This window comes from Budorcas taxicolor, chromosome 7, assembly GCF_023091745.1.
Source record: "Budorcas taxicolor isolate Tak-1 chromosome 7, Takin1.1, whole genome shotgun sequence".
Classification (NCBI taxonomy): Eukaryota; Metazoa; Chordata; class Mammalia; order Artiodactyla; family Bovidae; genus Budorcas; species Budorcas taxicolor.
The window spans coordinates 40952476-40970658 of NC_068916.1; the positions used below are offsets into that span (position 1 = coordinate 40952476).

Consider the following 18183-nt stretch of genomic DNA (forward strand, 5'->3'; position numbering starts at 1 on the left):
TCTGTACAGATTTTTTTTTTTTTTTTAAGAATCAGACTGTGGGAAACAGGATACCTGAAAATGCATTCATTTCTTCATCAAGCTGTTATTGAATTATTATGCCTCAGACATCATAAAAATTACATTAAATATCAGTAAAGCATGACCCTTCAGTTTAAGAACTAGCTTATGATTGGGTAGGACTAAAATTAGGTCAGTAGAGTCTTATAGTTTCTATTAATATGACAGAAGTACATTTAGAGTAGCAGCGACACAAAATAAATCTTGTCAGCATGGAGGGTGGAGGTAAGTCAGAGTCAAGGCGGAGTTTGTATGTTAGAGATCAGTGCTGAATTTTGAAAACTGTGTAGATGATTTTCAGGTAATGGATGTTGGAGAGAATATTCTGGTAGAGGAATAAGAAAAGATATAGCTAACTGAAGACAGGAGATTACAAATTGCTCAGCATGGCAGGGTAATGAGTCAAATTGTGGGGGCAGAGGCAGAGGCTAGGTAGGACATGGACCAGCAGAAGAAGGACCTTGAGTGCTTTGTGTGTGGTATCCATCTCTCTGGTTGGTGGTTCGTGCTTAGTTTGAATGAGAATTAAAGGCAAAGATCATGACACTCAGCTATACCTCATTTATCGATTCTTGTATCTGCTTATCACTTTTTTTTTTTACCCAATCAATTCTACACAGTTAGATAAGATATTTTAAAACAGTCTTATTCGAAACCATCAACATTTCTAGTCTCTTCGTCTAGATTTCAAAGTCTTTCACAATCTCAGCTATAGAATACAATTTTTATTATTTCTCCCTTCATCCATGTGCAATAGCTTAATTGTTACTTTAAGAAAATACAAGGAGACTCCCCCATTTTAAGATCTCTTGCACAATTTGGCCCTGCTTCCAATTTCTTTCTTGCTTTTTGATTTATGTTTTTCTTAAAAATAGCTTGTTTCTGCCTGCTTCTTGTATTAATATCTATATTTTCCATATTGTATTCTTTTGTCATGTTTAGCATAACAATTTTCAATTATAGAGACAAATAGACATTAGAAACTTCTATAAAAGTCATCATGAGCTGACATTGAAAAATATTTCTTCTACCTCTTTTGGACTGAAGAAAAACACAACTGGCTCACACCTGGCTCGGTGTATATAAATAAACACACTAGAAACAATTACCTCATTTTAAGACTCCTACTAAAGTTCCACAATCTGTCAAGAAGAAAAATTTTGACCAAAGGCATGGTAGAGGAGAATGGAATGAAACATGTTTTGAAATGGGAGTCTTGGTAAGTTGGGCAAAAATCTATCAGAATGGGAAATATAGTTTGTCATTTTATACTTTTTCAGTTTTCTCATTCTGAAAGCTAATTATCATAGAATCATCTTATAATCCTTCTCTTATCCCCCTTTCCATAACAAAATCACTATTCAATTAATTTTGACGTTTTCATTCAATTAATTTTCCTCCAACTAATTTTTATTAAACTGCTGTCAATTTTTATCGAATTGCTGTCATTTCCAAGAGTTTTCAGTCCATTTGCATTACAAGGTCACTAGTTTATATAATAAGAACTATCAAAATGTTCCTCACTGAACTCCCTGACAATAATTTTTCCACATCCATCTATAAATCATTACCAGGCCAATATTTCCAAAACAGAAATAGATAATATCATTCTCCTGTGTGCTCATAAGCCTCCAAAGACATTTCATTGTTTGCACAATAAAGTTAATAACTACCTTGCTCAGAAATTTCTACAATTTGGCTTCAAATACTTTTTTTCTAGGCAAAACTTTAACACTCACTTTTTTGCTTCTTATAAAGGCAACTGAATTATCCACACATGTTCTACTTGTATTTACCAAGTGATCTTGAAATTTCTTCACCTTTCACATAAGCTCTTTTCAATTTTGCTTGTAATCTGTTTTATGCTTTTATCATGTTGAATGTTAAGGAGTTTTTCAAACAAACTACATTTATAGAGCTAATATATTTAGCTCTTCATTAATAATGTATATTCTCTTGAGTATGATATTTTCTGCATTGAATATTGGGAAATTTTAGCCAGCTTATTTATATAATGTTGCTTCAAAATGTAACTAAAAAATAATTTTTATTTTGGCACTTTAATCATTGAATGAACATATATAATTTGATTTATATTATATAATTTGGCTCCTCAAGCATACCTTTTGCATTCCCTCCTAGTTATTTCCAATGTTTTCTCAAATGCAAAAATTGATCTTATATCCCTTCCCATCCTAGTATTACCTATCTTTAAACATATTATTTTCGTTAGTTTTATACATACGTTCCTAGACTTCAGATTTCAAAATGATAGTTTTCAACTATTATTTTGCAAAATCTATTTGAAAATGATTTACTTAGATCATACTTTTAAATTTATCTTTAAATTTGAATTGTTTATCAATAAATTATTCAATTTTGCTTTGTCTGTCTAGATATACAATTAAACCCATGACTATCTTACCTTTCTCTGTTTAGGCAGTGATTAGAGATGAGAGTTTGAGTGCATGTATGTAGGGGGAAGATGCAAAGAAATTTCCCATCTCCATTTGTGCCTATGATAAAACCTGAATATCATATTTTGCATGCAGATTTTGTCAACAGTTAAAAACCATGATATGCTGCTTACTTTATTTTGAGAGACACTTGATTTCAGAAGTAAGTAGATCATTTCACATTTCTTGATATGCACACAAATATCCACTTTGAGTGACTTTAATAATCCGTTTCCAGATAACCCCAACACTGAAAGCATTTATGAGTTTTAAAGAAGAGTCATTGGACTGAAATTAACTAACATGGATTAATGTTCCAAGTCAGTTACACATTGCTCAGTTGCTTCAGTCCTGTCTGACTCTTTGCAACACCATAGACCAAGCTTCTCTGTCCATAACATTTTCCTGGCAAGAACACTGGAGTGGGTTGTCATTTCCTTCTCCATGGGATCTTCCCAACCCAGGGATCCAATCCGAGTCTCCTGCACTGTAGACAGATTCTTTACCACTGACCCACTAAGGAAGCCCAGTAACACATTGGGGATGAAAAATTAACAGGTTGGACAAGTCAGTCTTCTTGATCCTTTCAGCTCATACATTCTGTGATTCTGGGATGAGCTGTTTCAAATGTATTTGTTTTTATTCTTCTTTTAGCAGGTACAGTTCCCTCTAGAGGATGGAAAAAGCCAACGAGAGTTCTCTGATTGGTTTTGTCCTTCTAGGATTCTCAGACCACCCTCGCCTAGAGGCTGTGCTCTTTGTATTTGTCCTTTTGTTCTATCTCCTGACCCTTGTGGGAAATATCACCATTATCATCATCTCATATCTGGATCCTCCTCTTCATACCCCTATGTACTTCTTCCTCAGCAACCTCTCCTTTCTGGACATCTGCTTCACTACTAGCCTTGCACCTCAGATCCTAGTTAACCTGCGAGGACCAGAGAAAACCATCACTTATGGTGGTTGTGTGGTACAACTCTATATTTCTCTAGCACTGGGCTCAACCGAGTGTATCCTCCTGGTTGTGATGGCCTTGGATCACTATGTTGCTGTTTGCAAACCTCTTCACTATGTGGTCATCATGAACCTACGGCTATGCCAGCAGCTGGCATTTATCTCCTGGCTCAGTGGTTTGACCAATTCCTTGATTCATGCAACCTTTACTTTGCAGTTGCCCTTTTGTGGCAACCACAGGCTGGATCATTTTATTTGTGAAGTACCAGCTCTCCTTAAGTTGGCTTGTGTGGATACCACCATCAATGAGCTGGTCCTTTTTGTTGTTAGTATCCTGTTTCTCCTAATCCCCCCAGCACTCATCCTTATCTCCTATGGCTTCATAACTCAAGCAGTGCTGAGGCTCAAATCAGTGGAGGCAAGGCGCAAAGCCTTCAGCACCTGCTCCTCCCACCTTACAGTGGTGATCATTTTCTATGGCACCATAATTTACATGTACCTGCAACCAAGCAACAGTTATGCTAAGGACCAAGGCAAGTTCATCTCACTTTTCTATACCATGGTGACCCCCACCTTAAATCCTATTATTTATACTTTAAGAAACAAGGATGTGAAAGATGCTCTGAAGAAACTTCTCACAGGAAAACTGTGCTCTCTACAGACATGAAGTGCAAGGAAGTGATCACAAGTCATGTAGTTACTCAGTTTCTACTTAGCCAAAACACTGTTCTCAATTTTACACAAATTAAATTATTGTTCACTTGTTTTATCTACATAAGGAATCTTCTCTTCTTTTATGCGTAAATAAAAAAATGTATATATCTTATTTGTTGCGAGCTTGAACCATGGGAGTGAAGTAATGCTCAAAATTCTCCAAGCCAGGCTTCAGCAATATGTGAACCATGAACTTCCTGATGTTCGAGCTAGTTTTAGAAAAGGTAGAGGAACCAGAGATCAAATTGCCAACATCCGCTGGATCATGGAAAAAGCAAGAGAATTCCAGAAAAACATCTATTTCTGGTTTATTGGCTATGCCAAAGCCTTTGACTGTGTGGATCACAATAAACTGTGGAAAATTCTGAGAGAGATGGGAATACCACACCACTTGACCTGCCTCTTGAGAAACCTGTATGCAGGTCAGGAAGCAACAGTTAGAACTGGACATGGAACAACAGACTGGTTCCAAATAGGAAAAGGAGTATGTCAAGGCTGTATATTGTCACCCTGCTTATTTAACTTATATGCAGAGTACATCATGAGAAACGCTGGACTGGAAGAAACACAAGCTGGAATCAAGATTGCCAGGAGAAATATCAATAACCTCAGATATGCAGATGACACCACCCTTATGGTAGAAAGTGACAAGGAACTAAAAAGCCTCTTGATGAAAGTGAAAGAGGAGAGTGAAAAGTTGGCTTAAAGCTCAACATTTAGAAAATGAAGATCATGGCATCTGGTCCCATCACTTCATAGGAAATAGATGGGGAAAGAGTGGAAACAGTGTCAGACTTTATTTTTTTGGGCTCCATAATCACTGTAGATGGTGATTCCAGCCATGAAATTAAAAGATGCTTACTCCTTGGAAGAAAAGTTATGACCAAACTAGATAGCCTATTCAAAAGCAGAGATATTACTTTGCCAACAAAGGTCCATCTAGTCAAGGCTATGGTTTTTCCAGTGGTTATGTATGGATGTGAGAGTTGGACTGTGAAGAAAGCTGAGCACCGAAGAATTGATGCTTTTGAACTGTGGTGTTGGAGAAGACTCTTGAGAGTCCCTTGGACTGCAAGGAGATCCAACCAGTCCATTCTGAAGGAGATCAACCCTGGGATTTCTTTGGAAGGAATGATGCTCAAGCTGAAACTCCAATACTTTGGCCACCTCATGCGAAGACTTGACTAATTGGAAAAGACTCTGATGCTGGGAGGGATTTAGGGCAGGAGGAGAAGGGGACGACCAAGGATGAGATGGCTGGATGGCCTCACTGACACGATGGACGTGAATCTGAGTGAACTCCGGGAGTTGGTGATGGACAGGGAGGCCTGGCGTGCTGTGATTCATGGGGTTGTAAAGAGTTGGACACGACTGAGCAACTGAACTGAACTGAACTGAACTATGGGAAACAGAATTGTGCATGGGTATACACTGTGACCTCACCACAAAGTCTGTATTTTACTTCTGACACTTATTCCCAAGGATTCAGAAAAAAAAAAGTAAACCTTTAAGTATTTACCAATTGTTCATTTAAAGTTAAGAAATTTTGATAGACTTTTCTAAGACCACTTTCAAATAAAATTTATATTTATAAAGATAATATAATACCTTTTAGCTCTTTATTTATAATGTATATTCTCTTGAGCATATTTTCTCTATTAAGTATTAAGGACCTTTAGCCACCTTATCTAATTTGTTTTCAATTTTAGTGAACTGTCCAACTTTCTGTCAAATACATCATATTTATTTTCTTCTGCTGCACTCATTAAAGCTTCACATTGGAAAATAAGTATTTTATGTATGCACTTCCTCTACCCAAATAGAAAACAAACAAACAAACAAACACCTCATAGTGTCAATTTATTACTCAGGAAGATATTGTATTAACTATTCTTTTCCATAACCAATTTATCATTTAAAAATACCTTTTAGGAAGAAGCAAGTGAAATAAAATATTCTAAACACATTATTTTGTATAACTTACTAAGTGCATCTCCTTTTGTGTTCTTAGGTCATGGCATGCAAAACTTTTAAGAGAAAAAGTAATTCAATAATTTTGTTCTAAATCATTTTCTAATCAGATAAGAATAATTGAACTTCAAAATGCACCATTGTTTTAAAAATAATTTTTATCACTTAAAGTAATAAAGAAGTCTCAGTCAAAGATTATCCAATGAATCTTAGTACATCAAGAAAACATTACAGTTATGAAAAGTTGGGTCACTTTTGGTATAAATTTTTTCTTGTTTGCATTGTAAACACACGGATTCTACCCCATATACAACATATGATTCTGTATAGGCTACAGTAATAATTCTGTAAATATATGTGTGTTTAAGTGTGTGTATGCGTGTTTGTGTTATATTATTTGGAAAAGAGAGCAAATATGAAAGTATAATGATAAATAGCAGAAAACAGATTATATTTGATTGATAATTAATTTATTATTCCTAGTACATTGTCTCATAAAGAGGGCAATGGGTTATCAAAGCTTCTCTGTTGTGTCATTTTCAACAAAGCAGTAAAATTTCTGACAAATAAATATTTTTTCTTTTTCAAAACAGGCATCAATGATGTGCAATACTGTTCTACATTGAAATTTATAACTCTATCATTTTATGTGGAGAATAAATCGTTCCCTATGGCAAAAATGGGTAAGCTACCATTTTTCCATTTTTCCAGAAATGGAAAGTTCTATTAATATGAAACTTCTAAAACTAGATTTGAGGCTTTCCAAGTGGTGATAATGGTAAAGAACCCACCTGCCAATGCAGGAGATGTAAGAGACGCAGGTTCGATCACTGAGTTGGGAAGATCTCCTGGTGGAAGGCATGGCAACCCACTCCAATATTCTTTGCCTGGAGAATCCCATGGACAGAGGAGCCTGGAGGGTTATAGACCATAGAGTGGCAAAGAGTCAGATACGACTGAAAAGACATATCATCAAAACTAGATTCCAGAAACATAAATATGAGCAATTTTCAACTAGATATAAAAAGATAATGTGGAACTTTGTACAATATCAGTAACTTAAAATATGGGAAAAAATGATTATAAAACTAAATGCTGGCAGATAATTCAAAAGTAACTATGTGCAGAGTAAAAAACTCTTGATTGTGTGTGGTATAAATAAGAAGTAGCTTCAATAAACATTATCTTTACCATGGAAAATTTGGGTTACAGAGTAGTATTTCACTTTATTTCTTATTTAAAGTTGGTGTTATCTGTTGAACATGGCAAAAACTGAAAATGTTCCTTGGATTAGAGGTGGAGAATCAAAATTCACACAAATATTGTGTGTTGCAAGAAAATGAAATATGATATGCATAGAAGGATTTGAATTAATAATGCATTTTCATTCTGGTTAACTAACATTTATAAAGACAAGATTTCCAATGCTATGATTGTGACTATGCTTCCAAACTAATGAAAATAACAAAGCTTCTGGATTTGATTAAACCAATGTCACAGAATATTTGTCTTTAGAAAATTAAGTTAAAAAAGGAAGTTATATATTGACAGTACTTTTTTATTATATCAACTTTGCCTAGAGAAGAAAGGAAACAAAAAGGCATAGCTATGATTAAAAGTGCCCTAGTTCAGGGATAACTTAAATAGTTAATCATATTTAGCCAGATAATATGACCCCAAATTTGAAAAATCACATTTTCAGGTTAAGAATTTACCTTTTTAATCGGATAATTAGCATGTGGTATAAACAGCTTGCTTTCTGTGATTTAAAAAATAAGCCATATTTTGATAATATTTTCACTAATTGGGTTTTAAAATTATAAAATATTTGACTACCTTATAAATATCATCCAAACAAAATTTAATCTTAGCATACTACAAAATATAAATGAGAACAACCAAAGTAGTTTGCCAACATCTCTGAACAGAATATTTCCAGCTTCAGGCATATGATTTAAATATTTTATTGATCTTAATTTATGAAAAAGAAATAATAGCCTATATTGGGAAATCTCTCGCTGTTTATGGATTTTTTGGATCAATTTAAATAACAAAATCATTAATACTTGTTTCCATGTTCAGAAACCTATAAATTTAGAGTAATTTTTTTAATTTAATAGGAAAAATATACAAAATGCTTAGCTTAAGTTATTTTTTAGCAGAATATTTAATTTAACTTTAATTTTATTGGGATACAGTTGATTTACAATGATGTGTCCATTTCAAGTGTATAGCAAAGTGAGAGTTATACACATATATATACCACTCTATTTTGGGATTCTTTTCCCATATAGGCCATTAGAGAGCATTGATTTGGAGTTTCCTGTGCTATACACTAGGTATCTTATCAGTTATCTATTTTAAATACAGTACTGTATATATGTGTGTATATGTCAATACCAATCCCCCAGTTTATCAGTCCCCTCTTACCTCCTGATAACCATAAGTTTTGTTTTCTACATCTACTCTCTTTTTTGTAGATAAGTTCATTTGTTAACCCCCTTTTTAAAAATTACACATGTACGTGATAGAGTATGATATTTGTCGTTTTCTGTCTGATGTACTTCACTAAGCAGGACAATCTCTGTAACCACAAATGGCATTATTTCATTCTTTTTTATGACTGAGTAAGATTCCATTGTATTTATGTTCCACATCTTCTATATCCATCCTTCTATTGATGGACATGTAGATTGATTCCATGTCCTTGCTATTGTAAATAGTGCTGCAGTGAACATTAGGGTGCATGTAGTTTTCCAAATTATGGTTTTCTCTGAATATATGCCTAGCAGTGGGATTGTGGGATCATATGATAGCTATATTTTTAGATTTCTAAGACACTTCCATACTGTTCTCCACAGTGGCTGTAACTACTTACATTCCTCCAACAATGTAGGAGGGTTCCCTTTTCTTCACACCCTCTAGAATTTACTGTTTGTAGATAATTTGATAATGGTCATTCTGGCTGGTGTGAAGTGATACATCATTGTAGTTTTGATTTGCATTTCTCTAATGATTAGTGATGTTGAGCATATTTTCATGTCCTTTTTAGTCATTTGTGTGTCTTCTTTGGAGATAAAACTATTTCCATTTTCTATTCATTTTTTTCAGAGAAGGCAGTGGCACCCCACTCCAGTGTTCTTGCTTGGAGAATCCCAAGGATGGGGGAACCTGGTAGGCTGCCATCTATGGGGTCACACAGAGTCGGACACGACTGAAGCGACTTAGCAGCACCAACAGCATCCACTTTTTTATTGGGCTGTTTGTTTTGTATCCTGAATTGCGTGACCTGTTTGTATATTTTGAGGATTATTCCCTTATCAGTTGCTCTGTTTGCACATATTTTCTTCCATTTTGAGGGTTGTTTTTTCATCTTGTTGTTTATGGTTTACTTTGACTTCCCTGGTGGCTCAGAGGGTGAAGTGTCTGCTTGCAATGCTGGAGATCTGGGTTTGACCCCTTGGTCGGGAAAATCACCTGGAGGAAGAAATGGCAACCCACTCCAGTACTCTTGCCTGGAAAATCCCATGGATGGAGAAGCCTGGTAGGCTACAGTCCATGGGGTTGCACAGAGTAGGACATGACTGAGTGACTTCACTTTCACTTTCTTTCATGGTTTACTTTGCTGTGCAAAGATTTTAAGTTTAATTAGGCCCCATTTATCTTTGCTTTTATGACTCTGGGACTTCCCTGCTGGTTCAGATGGTAATGAATTGGCCTGGAGTGCAGGAGACCTGGGTTTTGTCCCTGGGTCAGAAAGATCCTCAGGAGAAGGGAATGGCTACTCACTCCAGTATTCTTGCCTGGGAAATCTCATTGACAGAGAAATCTGGTGGGGGTACAGTCCATGGGGATGCAAGAGTTGGACACGACTGAGTAACTAACCTTTCACTTTCACTTTTAACTGTTTTTATTTTTTTACCTGTCTAGGCAGTGGATCCTACAACATCTTGCTATGATTTAAGTCAAAGAGTGCTCTGCCTATGTTTTCCTCAGAGTTTTATAGTGTGAGTGTTATATTTAGGTGTTTAATGCATCTTGGGTTTATTTTTGTGTATGGTGCTAGAAAGTGTTCTAATTTCATTATTTTATGGAGCTGTTCAATTTTTCCAGCATCACTTATTGAAGAGACTGTCTTTTCTCCATTGTGTATTCTTGCCTTTTTGTCATACATTAAGTGACCATAGGTATATGGGTTTATCTCTGGGCTTTCTATCTATTTCTGCTGGGAGCCACCACGGGAGATCCCACCCATGACAAGGTCATGTGGAAGAGAATTGTTAAGCAAGGCTTCAGAACTCAAGGGGCTCCCTAGGCTTTCTCGAGCATCTACCCCCAAACCAGAATCTGTCTGTTTTACTATTTCATGTCTTTCACCAACTCCTCTGACATTAACAGGGGGCTTTTCCTGACCACCTTTCTCTGGAGAAAATCAACTTAGGGCTATAGCTAATAAGTTTCCTGGACATGAGAGGAATATTTCCAATCAAAACCCCTATGTTAGCATTCTAGCTTGCTTGGCAGGTATATCCAGACTCTTGCAGCTATGCATATGATTATTTACAGCCTCCCAACTGTGAGAGGCATGGAAAGCCTAAAACATAGAGCCTTTCAAAGAGTTAAAAGTTATTAGAGTAGTGCTAATGTAGGATTTCATTATTGGGCCAATGCTTGTTGCTAAGTTCCCGTATCTCTTATCCACTGTGAACCTGGGAGTGCATTAGTTAACATAGTTGAAATGTAAGAAAAACAAGTGTAGCCTTGAAATTAACCACATCAGACTTTTGAGCTAATTAGTTCTTTCTTATAACTCACCGCACCTTTGCTCCATGAGAAATGTAACTTGTTTAATACTTTCTGAGGCTGACATAGATTAGAAATATTAGAAAAAACATTTCAAGGGAAAATAAGTTTTCTGGTTGAGAAGCCTTTATCAAAAGAGGGTCATAAAATGTTCACAGGCTTCCAAGGCCAGAAGATAATGTACACAATATTGTTTATGGGAAAGGTTTGCAGAAAAAATCCTGGTTTTGATAAAGACAAAACAGATGTAATGTTTGGGCTGACTCTGTGTGCATTTGCATCTTTCATTTCCCTCTATGTATAAGACAAGGTATAAAAGTACCTTTTAAAAATAAAGCTATTGGGCCTTGCTCGAAGAAGCTTGGTCACCCCGTGTTTTTCTTTTTTTCTCTCTTACTTTCTTTCAGGCTGATCGCTTGGAGCATAGAGGCTCCCTGTGTTCACTTATCTGCCCTGGTTTCTAAGACCTGAATGGGAAGACATTCTGCGTCTTCACTCCCTTGGGAGACTGGGAAGGCACCTGTGGCCTCCGTGAACAGGGCGAACTTCTTGTCTCGAAGTTTTATTGGCTTTCTACGTAAACCAAGGAATATCAGCCTCTTTCTCTCCTCTATTTTCTTATCTACAATATTCTTTCCTTACCCCTCTAAATCATCCGCCGACGCCGTTTTTCCTTCAGGTTCCACTGGATCCTGTGGGGGCTGGACCCCGGCATATTTCTTTGATCTATAATTGTTTTTGTGCCAACCCCATACTGTTTTGATGACTGTACACAGAAGTTTTGTGTAGCACAGGCAACAATACAATTAAAGTAATAAAGAGGACTGTTCAATTAATGTTTCTGGGGTGACTAATTATCCTTTGGAAATAAACTAGAGCCATGTGCCCACACTTTGCCTAAAACTGACTGGAATTTAAACAGTTAAACGTAATAACTAAGAAAACACAATAGACAAAGTGTGCTTTGAGCATGGTCAGGGGCAACTTTATAACACATGTTATTTTAAAAAATTCTATTATGTGCCTTCATCATATTTTATTATTTGTTTGGCCTTAGAGCATTCTTTTTTTTTTAATAGCCATTGATCATCCTGAGAGGTTAACAGGCAGGAAGGCCAGGGGTCTCCAAATGGAGGAAATAGCTTGCAAATGTCAGACATTTTTATCTCTCCTAAGCGGCAGGAGGAAACAAACTAGTGATATTTTTTCCTTCTCTATACAAATTTAAAAGGAAGTTTCTCTTAAACTTCTGTGTTGCCATGACACCTGGTTTCACCTGAAGTTAACCAATGCCTTTTTCTTATGGAAATGTTTATCTTATGCTATGCTAATGTACTATACATTTACCCCAAATTCTGTCTTCAAGTCGGTTCCGCCTTTTGGCTCAGAACCTACTTGACACACCAGTATGTTATACTCAGATATTGTTCCTCTAATCATGAGAAACCCTGGACTGGAAGAAACACAAGCTGGAATCAAGATTGCCGGGAGAAATATCAATAACCTCAGATATGCAGATGACACCACCCTGATGGCAGAAAGTGAAGAGGAATAAAAAGCCTCTTGATGAAAGTGAAAGAGGAAAGTGAAAAAGTTGGCTTAAAGCTCAACATTCAGAAAATGAAGATTATGGCATCTGATCCCATAACTTCATGAGAAATAGATGGAGAAACAGTGGAAACAGTGTCAGACTTTATTTTTTTGGGCTCCAAAATCACTGCCTCCGATGCGGGAGACCCAGGTTCGATCCCTGGGTCGGGAAGATCCCCTGGAGAAGGAAATGGTAACCCACTCCAGTACTCTTGCCTAGAGAATCCCATGGACGAGAAGCCTGGTAGGCTACAGTCCACTGGGTCGCAAAGAGTCAGACATGACTGCGCGACTTCACTTTCACTTTCAAAATCACTGCAGACGGTGACTGCAACCATGAAATTAAAAGACGCTTACTCCTTGGAAGAAAAGTTATGATTAACCTAGTTAGCATATTCAAAAGCAGAGACATTACTTTGCTGACTAAGGTCCGTCTAGTCAAGGCTATGGTTTTTCCATTGGTCGTGTATGGATGTGAGAGTTGGACTGTGAAGAAGGCTGAGCACTGAAGAATTGATGCTTTTGAACTGTGGTGTTGGAGAAGACTCTTGAGAGTCCCTCGGACTACAAGGAGATCCAACCAGTCCATTCTGAAGATCAGCCCTGGGATTTCTTTGGAAGGAATGATGCTAAAGCTGAAGCTCCAGTACTTTGGCCACCTCATGCGAAGAGTTGACTCATTGGAAAAGACTTTGATGCTGGGAGGGATTGGGGGCAGGAGGAGAAGGGGATGACCCAGGATGAGATGGCTGGATGGCATCACTGACTCAATGGACGTGAATGTGAGTGAACTCCAGGAGTTGGTGAAGGACAGAAAGGCCTGGCATGCTGCAATTCATGGGGTTGTAAAGAGTCGGACGCAACTGAGCGACTGAACTGAACTGAATCTATGTAAGTGAAACTATTTGTATGGTGACTTGCCCTTCTTCAAGATTCAAGTTAATCATTTTATGGCCCAAGATGAACCATTTGGTGCCAAGATTATCCCAAAATGCATCTTATGGGTGAGGGGACTGGTGACATTCTGAGTTTTAAGACATTCCTTTCTTTCATTAACAGACTGCTAGTGACTATATAACATCTCGAGTGGTATGTGGGCTCAGCAGTCGCAGCATGTGTGCTCTCTAGTTGTGGCTCATAGGCTTGGTTTCTCTGTGGAATGTGGGATCTTAGTTCCCTGACTAGGGTTTGAACCCAAGTCTGCTGCATTTAATCACTGGGACCATCAGGGAATTCTCTCTTCATCATATTTTAATAATAAAGAGAAAAATCTTTACTTCCCTAGAGAAGTGTTACTGTTTTGGTGTGTATATAACTAAATATCTGTGTGTTTAAAAAGTAATTTAGAGTAATTAAAAATAATATGCTTCCATTATGTTAGACACCTTTATTATTATTTTTATTTAAATAGACTGTTAAAATGAAATTTCCAGTTACTTTGTGTATGTTTAAACAAGTTTATTTTACTTTGCCCTAAGTGATAGTTATGGAACAATAGAAAGTAAATTCATAGAGCCTATGTCATAGACATGATATAAATACTATGTTCAAATTGTTCTTCAAGCGTGAATAAATTATGAGCTAGATCAATTCTTTACCTAGGCACACACACATCAGACAAACCATGGGTTTTACAATATGCCCTCATGAAACACTGCCCCGCAAAATACATTTGACTGGTCAAACAAGTTGTAATAGTTCAAAACATCATACTGGCAGTCTAATTTTAAATTTTCTGTTAACACGTTTGATGTCTTTTCTTTTATTTACTTATTTATTTTTTAATCTAAAAAATATACAAGCAACTCCTGCAGCTCAATTCCAGAAAAATAAATGACCCAATAAAAAAATGGGTCAAAGAACTAAATAGACATTTCTCCAAAGAAGACATACTGATGTCTTTTCTAAAAATAAATGGGCACTTAACATGGCTTCTTATGTATACAGGCTGAATGACTAATTCCTGAATAGTATGAGTTGCTTAATTTTTCAAGTTGCTGGAGATGTTGCCAGTAATTTAGCCCCAGGGAAATCTAAGCTATTCACTCTGGCTAGCCTAAGGTCTAGGGAATAAACTGTAGTCTACACTCTGGAATTGCAGATTTTTGGTATTCTACTGATTTTAGTAGCAGAGTTTAAATATAAAAGATCCTGGTATGAAAGAGATGGGTTAGTCTATTTATTCACATTGATATCAGATGAGAAAGAAAATTTTCAGAATTTTTCCTACAGCATCCAACAGCTGATTGGAAAGAATCCTTGTGCGTTCATCTAAGGTCATGGTCTACCAGCTTGAAGAGTCTGAGTGAGTTGATTGTGAGACTGATTTCTTATAGCTTTCATATAGAAGTCTTTGCTCCTACTCTGGCTTATGCCTCCAACTCCTGTTCATAACTAACTTTCATCCCTTGAAATTTTTTTTAACTGATCCATATCACCATCTTTGTCTCAGTACAGATTTCTGCTTTGTTTTGGTTGTTGTTATCTCTGATTATTTTATTCTCATGATTTCTTTCTCTATCTACATGATAAATCAATGCAATGATTGCCCATCAGAATGAACTATTCAGGTAGTACACCTTTATTCATTTTAAAGTATAAACTTGTAACTTACAGACTTAGTGGACCATCTTTGGAGAGATTGTTGACATTTTGTGGGGAAGACACTTTAAACTTACTTATCTATGAAATCAAGTTTATTTTTAATTTTTTAAAACTATACTCTGTAAGAGTCTTTATTGAATATATTACAATAGTTTTTGTTTTATGTTTTGGGTTTTTGGCCACGAGGCATGTGGGATCTCTGCTCCCTGACCAGGGGTTGAACTTGTACATTCTGCATTGGAAGGCAAAATCTTAATCACTGGACCACCAGGGAAGTCCCAGAAATCAAGTTTAATAACACGTCTTTATTTACAGGTTGTTGTGATGAACACATGAGGTAATCCATTGCAAAACATTTAGAATTCATTTATGCACTGTTCATATGATGCTATTTCTTAATCAGTCATCCATTTTATTAATTTTTTCAAAATAATTCTATAAATTGCTTAACCAAACTGATTTTACTGGGTATTGGTATATGTTGTGTATATGGAGAGTGGAGAAGAAAAGAACAAAGATACTAAAATAAAAATACTAAACTAAACAGATGTGTAGGATTTTTTAATAAAGTAAATATGGAAAATAATGATATTTTTCTTTTCATTAGTGAATGTATTAATGGTGATATGTAAAAGATTAAAAGGTAAAATATTTAAAAATAGACTAAATTAGAAGCTGTATGAAAAATATAGAATAAGTGTGAGTAACACAAAGTGGAGTTTGAAATAAGACTAAAACTACAGACAATTGGAGTTGAGAATTGGTGGACAGTATGTCAGAAGTTAAGCTAATGTAGCAACTAATAAAAGCAGAAAATCTTTGGGCTTCCCAGGTGGTGCTAATGGTAAAGAACCTGCATGCCAATGCAGGAGATGCAAGAAACATGAGTTTGATCCTTGGGTTGGGAAGATCCCCTGGAGTAGGAAATGACAACCCATTCCAACATTTTTGTCTGGAAAATTCCATGGACAGAGGAGCCTGGAGGGCGACAGTCCAGAGGCCACAAAGAGCCAGACACGACTGAGCACAATGAATCTTCAGTTTTGTTAGACATCTCTTCTAAACATCTCAAAATACAGATGTACTTCTTTCAGTAACTGGATAAATATTTTATTAAATCTAGAATTAAGCACACCAAGAAACCAACCTTTGTGGAAGTTACATTAGGACCATTCTGGAGGGGAAAGGCAGATGATTATTGACTTAGTTTAGTGAGTAGAAAAGTATGATTTTTTATTTTGCAATGTTATTCTGAAATGTATTCCCGTAAAGAGGACTGAATCTACATTTATAAAGCAAAAACTCACTGATTCAACTCCATCTTTATTCCAAATATTGGTCAAGCACTTCCCAAAGTGTGATTTTATTCAACTCTTCCATACAAACCTGTCAAGCATGTACTATTATTGTGTGATTCATATTTTTGAGAATTTGACTAGCAAAATATTTTCTCAAAGAATGCTTTGTCCTCAGGAAAAACACACAAACACACACATACACACAAATTAATGCTTTGAATTGGTGAAGTAATTCAAGTTTACTTTTGATCAAATTAAATTGGTTAATTATCAAGAGAATATTTAAGACAAAAAAAACTGACTGAAAAGCCATTTTTTTCCTCTTTTTAAATTAGTACAGTTAGTTTTCCAAATCATTATTAAATACATAATTGTGCCCCTAAACAAAGTAACTACTCTTCTCTTATTTAAGTCTAACAGGAAATCTTCATAATTGAGCTACTTATAATGAACAATGGGGGTAAGGGATATACACTATTTCTGCCTGATATGTGAAGAAATTTACAGAAAGGTGACGAAACTGGTCTAAAATCAATCTACTATAAGTACAGAACAACTATTAGTTCTGTTACCACTGTGTGTTAGATTCTTTAGTGATTCTTCACATGGTTTGCAAAGCTTATTTCTTTGGATTCAACAACCATCAAGATCAAAGTAAACCAGGTACAATGGTACACTCAGTATTTTGAGAAATAATAGACTTTAAACTTTACTGTATTGGTCTGATTCGAGAGGGCATATTAGAGCCTGGTAATAACCATGCTATCTGCTAGTTTGCATATACTGGTATTGGTATTGTCCCACATGCTATGTGCTCAGTCACTCAGTCATTTCTGACTCTTTTGTGACTACATGGTCTATAGCCCACAAGGCTCCTCTGTCCATGGAATTTTCCAAGCAAGAATACCGGAGTGCATTGCCATTTCCTATTCCAGGGGCTCTTCCTGACCCAGCGATAGAACCAGAGTCTCCTGCATTGGCAGGTTTTCTACAGAGCCATCAGGGAAACCCATTGTCTTGAATATAATGAAAACACTCATTCCAGTGTTATGCAAATACAAGGACTCACCAAATTTAAAAAGGCCCCTGGGCCTGCCAGGAACAAGTTCATCTTATTTGATGAACCATAATTTAAATCAATGCATTAATGCCTGAAAATGGCTAGAATAGAAGTAAGCATATTTCAATGATACAAAAATACTTAGTTTTAAATCCAGACATCACTGGCCAAGAAAACAGCTTAATTATACTGTGATGCGAGTGACTGACACCAGATTTCTATCACTTAGATGAGAGGTTATGGGAAGGAGTGATGAGTTAGGCAGAGGCCCAAGTGAAGGAAGGAGTCAGCTCCAGCAGAGAGCACACTGGAAGCAACCAGAAGTGCCGGAGGCAAGTTTTCTCTTTTCCTGTGGCTTCTCCTGGACATTCTGCTTGATTCTAACTCATTTAGAATCTGAGGCTATCATGTCAAAAATGGAATCCCAATGTCATTGTGTCCAAACTCCTTCATTAGGAAAATGAGGAAACATTGAGCTTGATCACACAACTTTACTGACTCTCAAGACGAACTTCGGACATAGGCATAATTTTCTTAAATGTTGAGAAAACTATGCTTAATGTTTAAGTAATGTGAATATTATTAGCTGTGCTAAAACCAGCCACCCTAAGGCCACATTCCTAAGACATCCAAAGTACATTATTTCTATCACACTCACTAAGTGGATATTAGA

The 18183-nt window shown here is 36.3% G+C and overlaps 1 protein-coding gene across 1 annotated transcript; it reads left to right on the forward strand.

Annotated features, from left to right (window-relative positions):
- Positions 1 to 3192: 3192 nt before the first annotated feature.
- LOC128050259 (olfactory receptor 2G3) lies at positions 3193 to 4137 on the forward strand. The gene has a single exon (XM_052642425.1). It carries the CDS (start codon positions 3193 to 3195, stop codon positions 4135 to 4137), a length of 945 nt encoding a protein of 314 aa, XP_052498385.1.
- The last annotated feature ends 14046 nt before the right edge of the window (positions 4138 to 18183 follow it).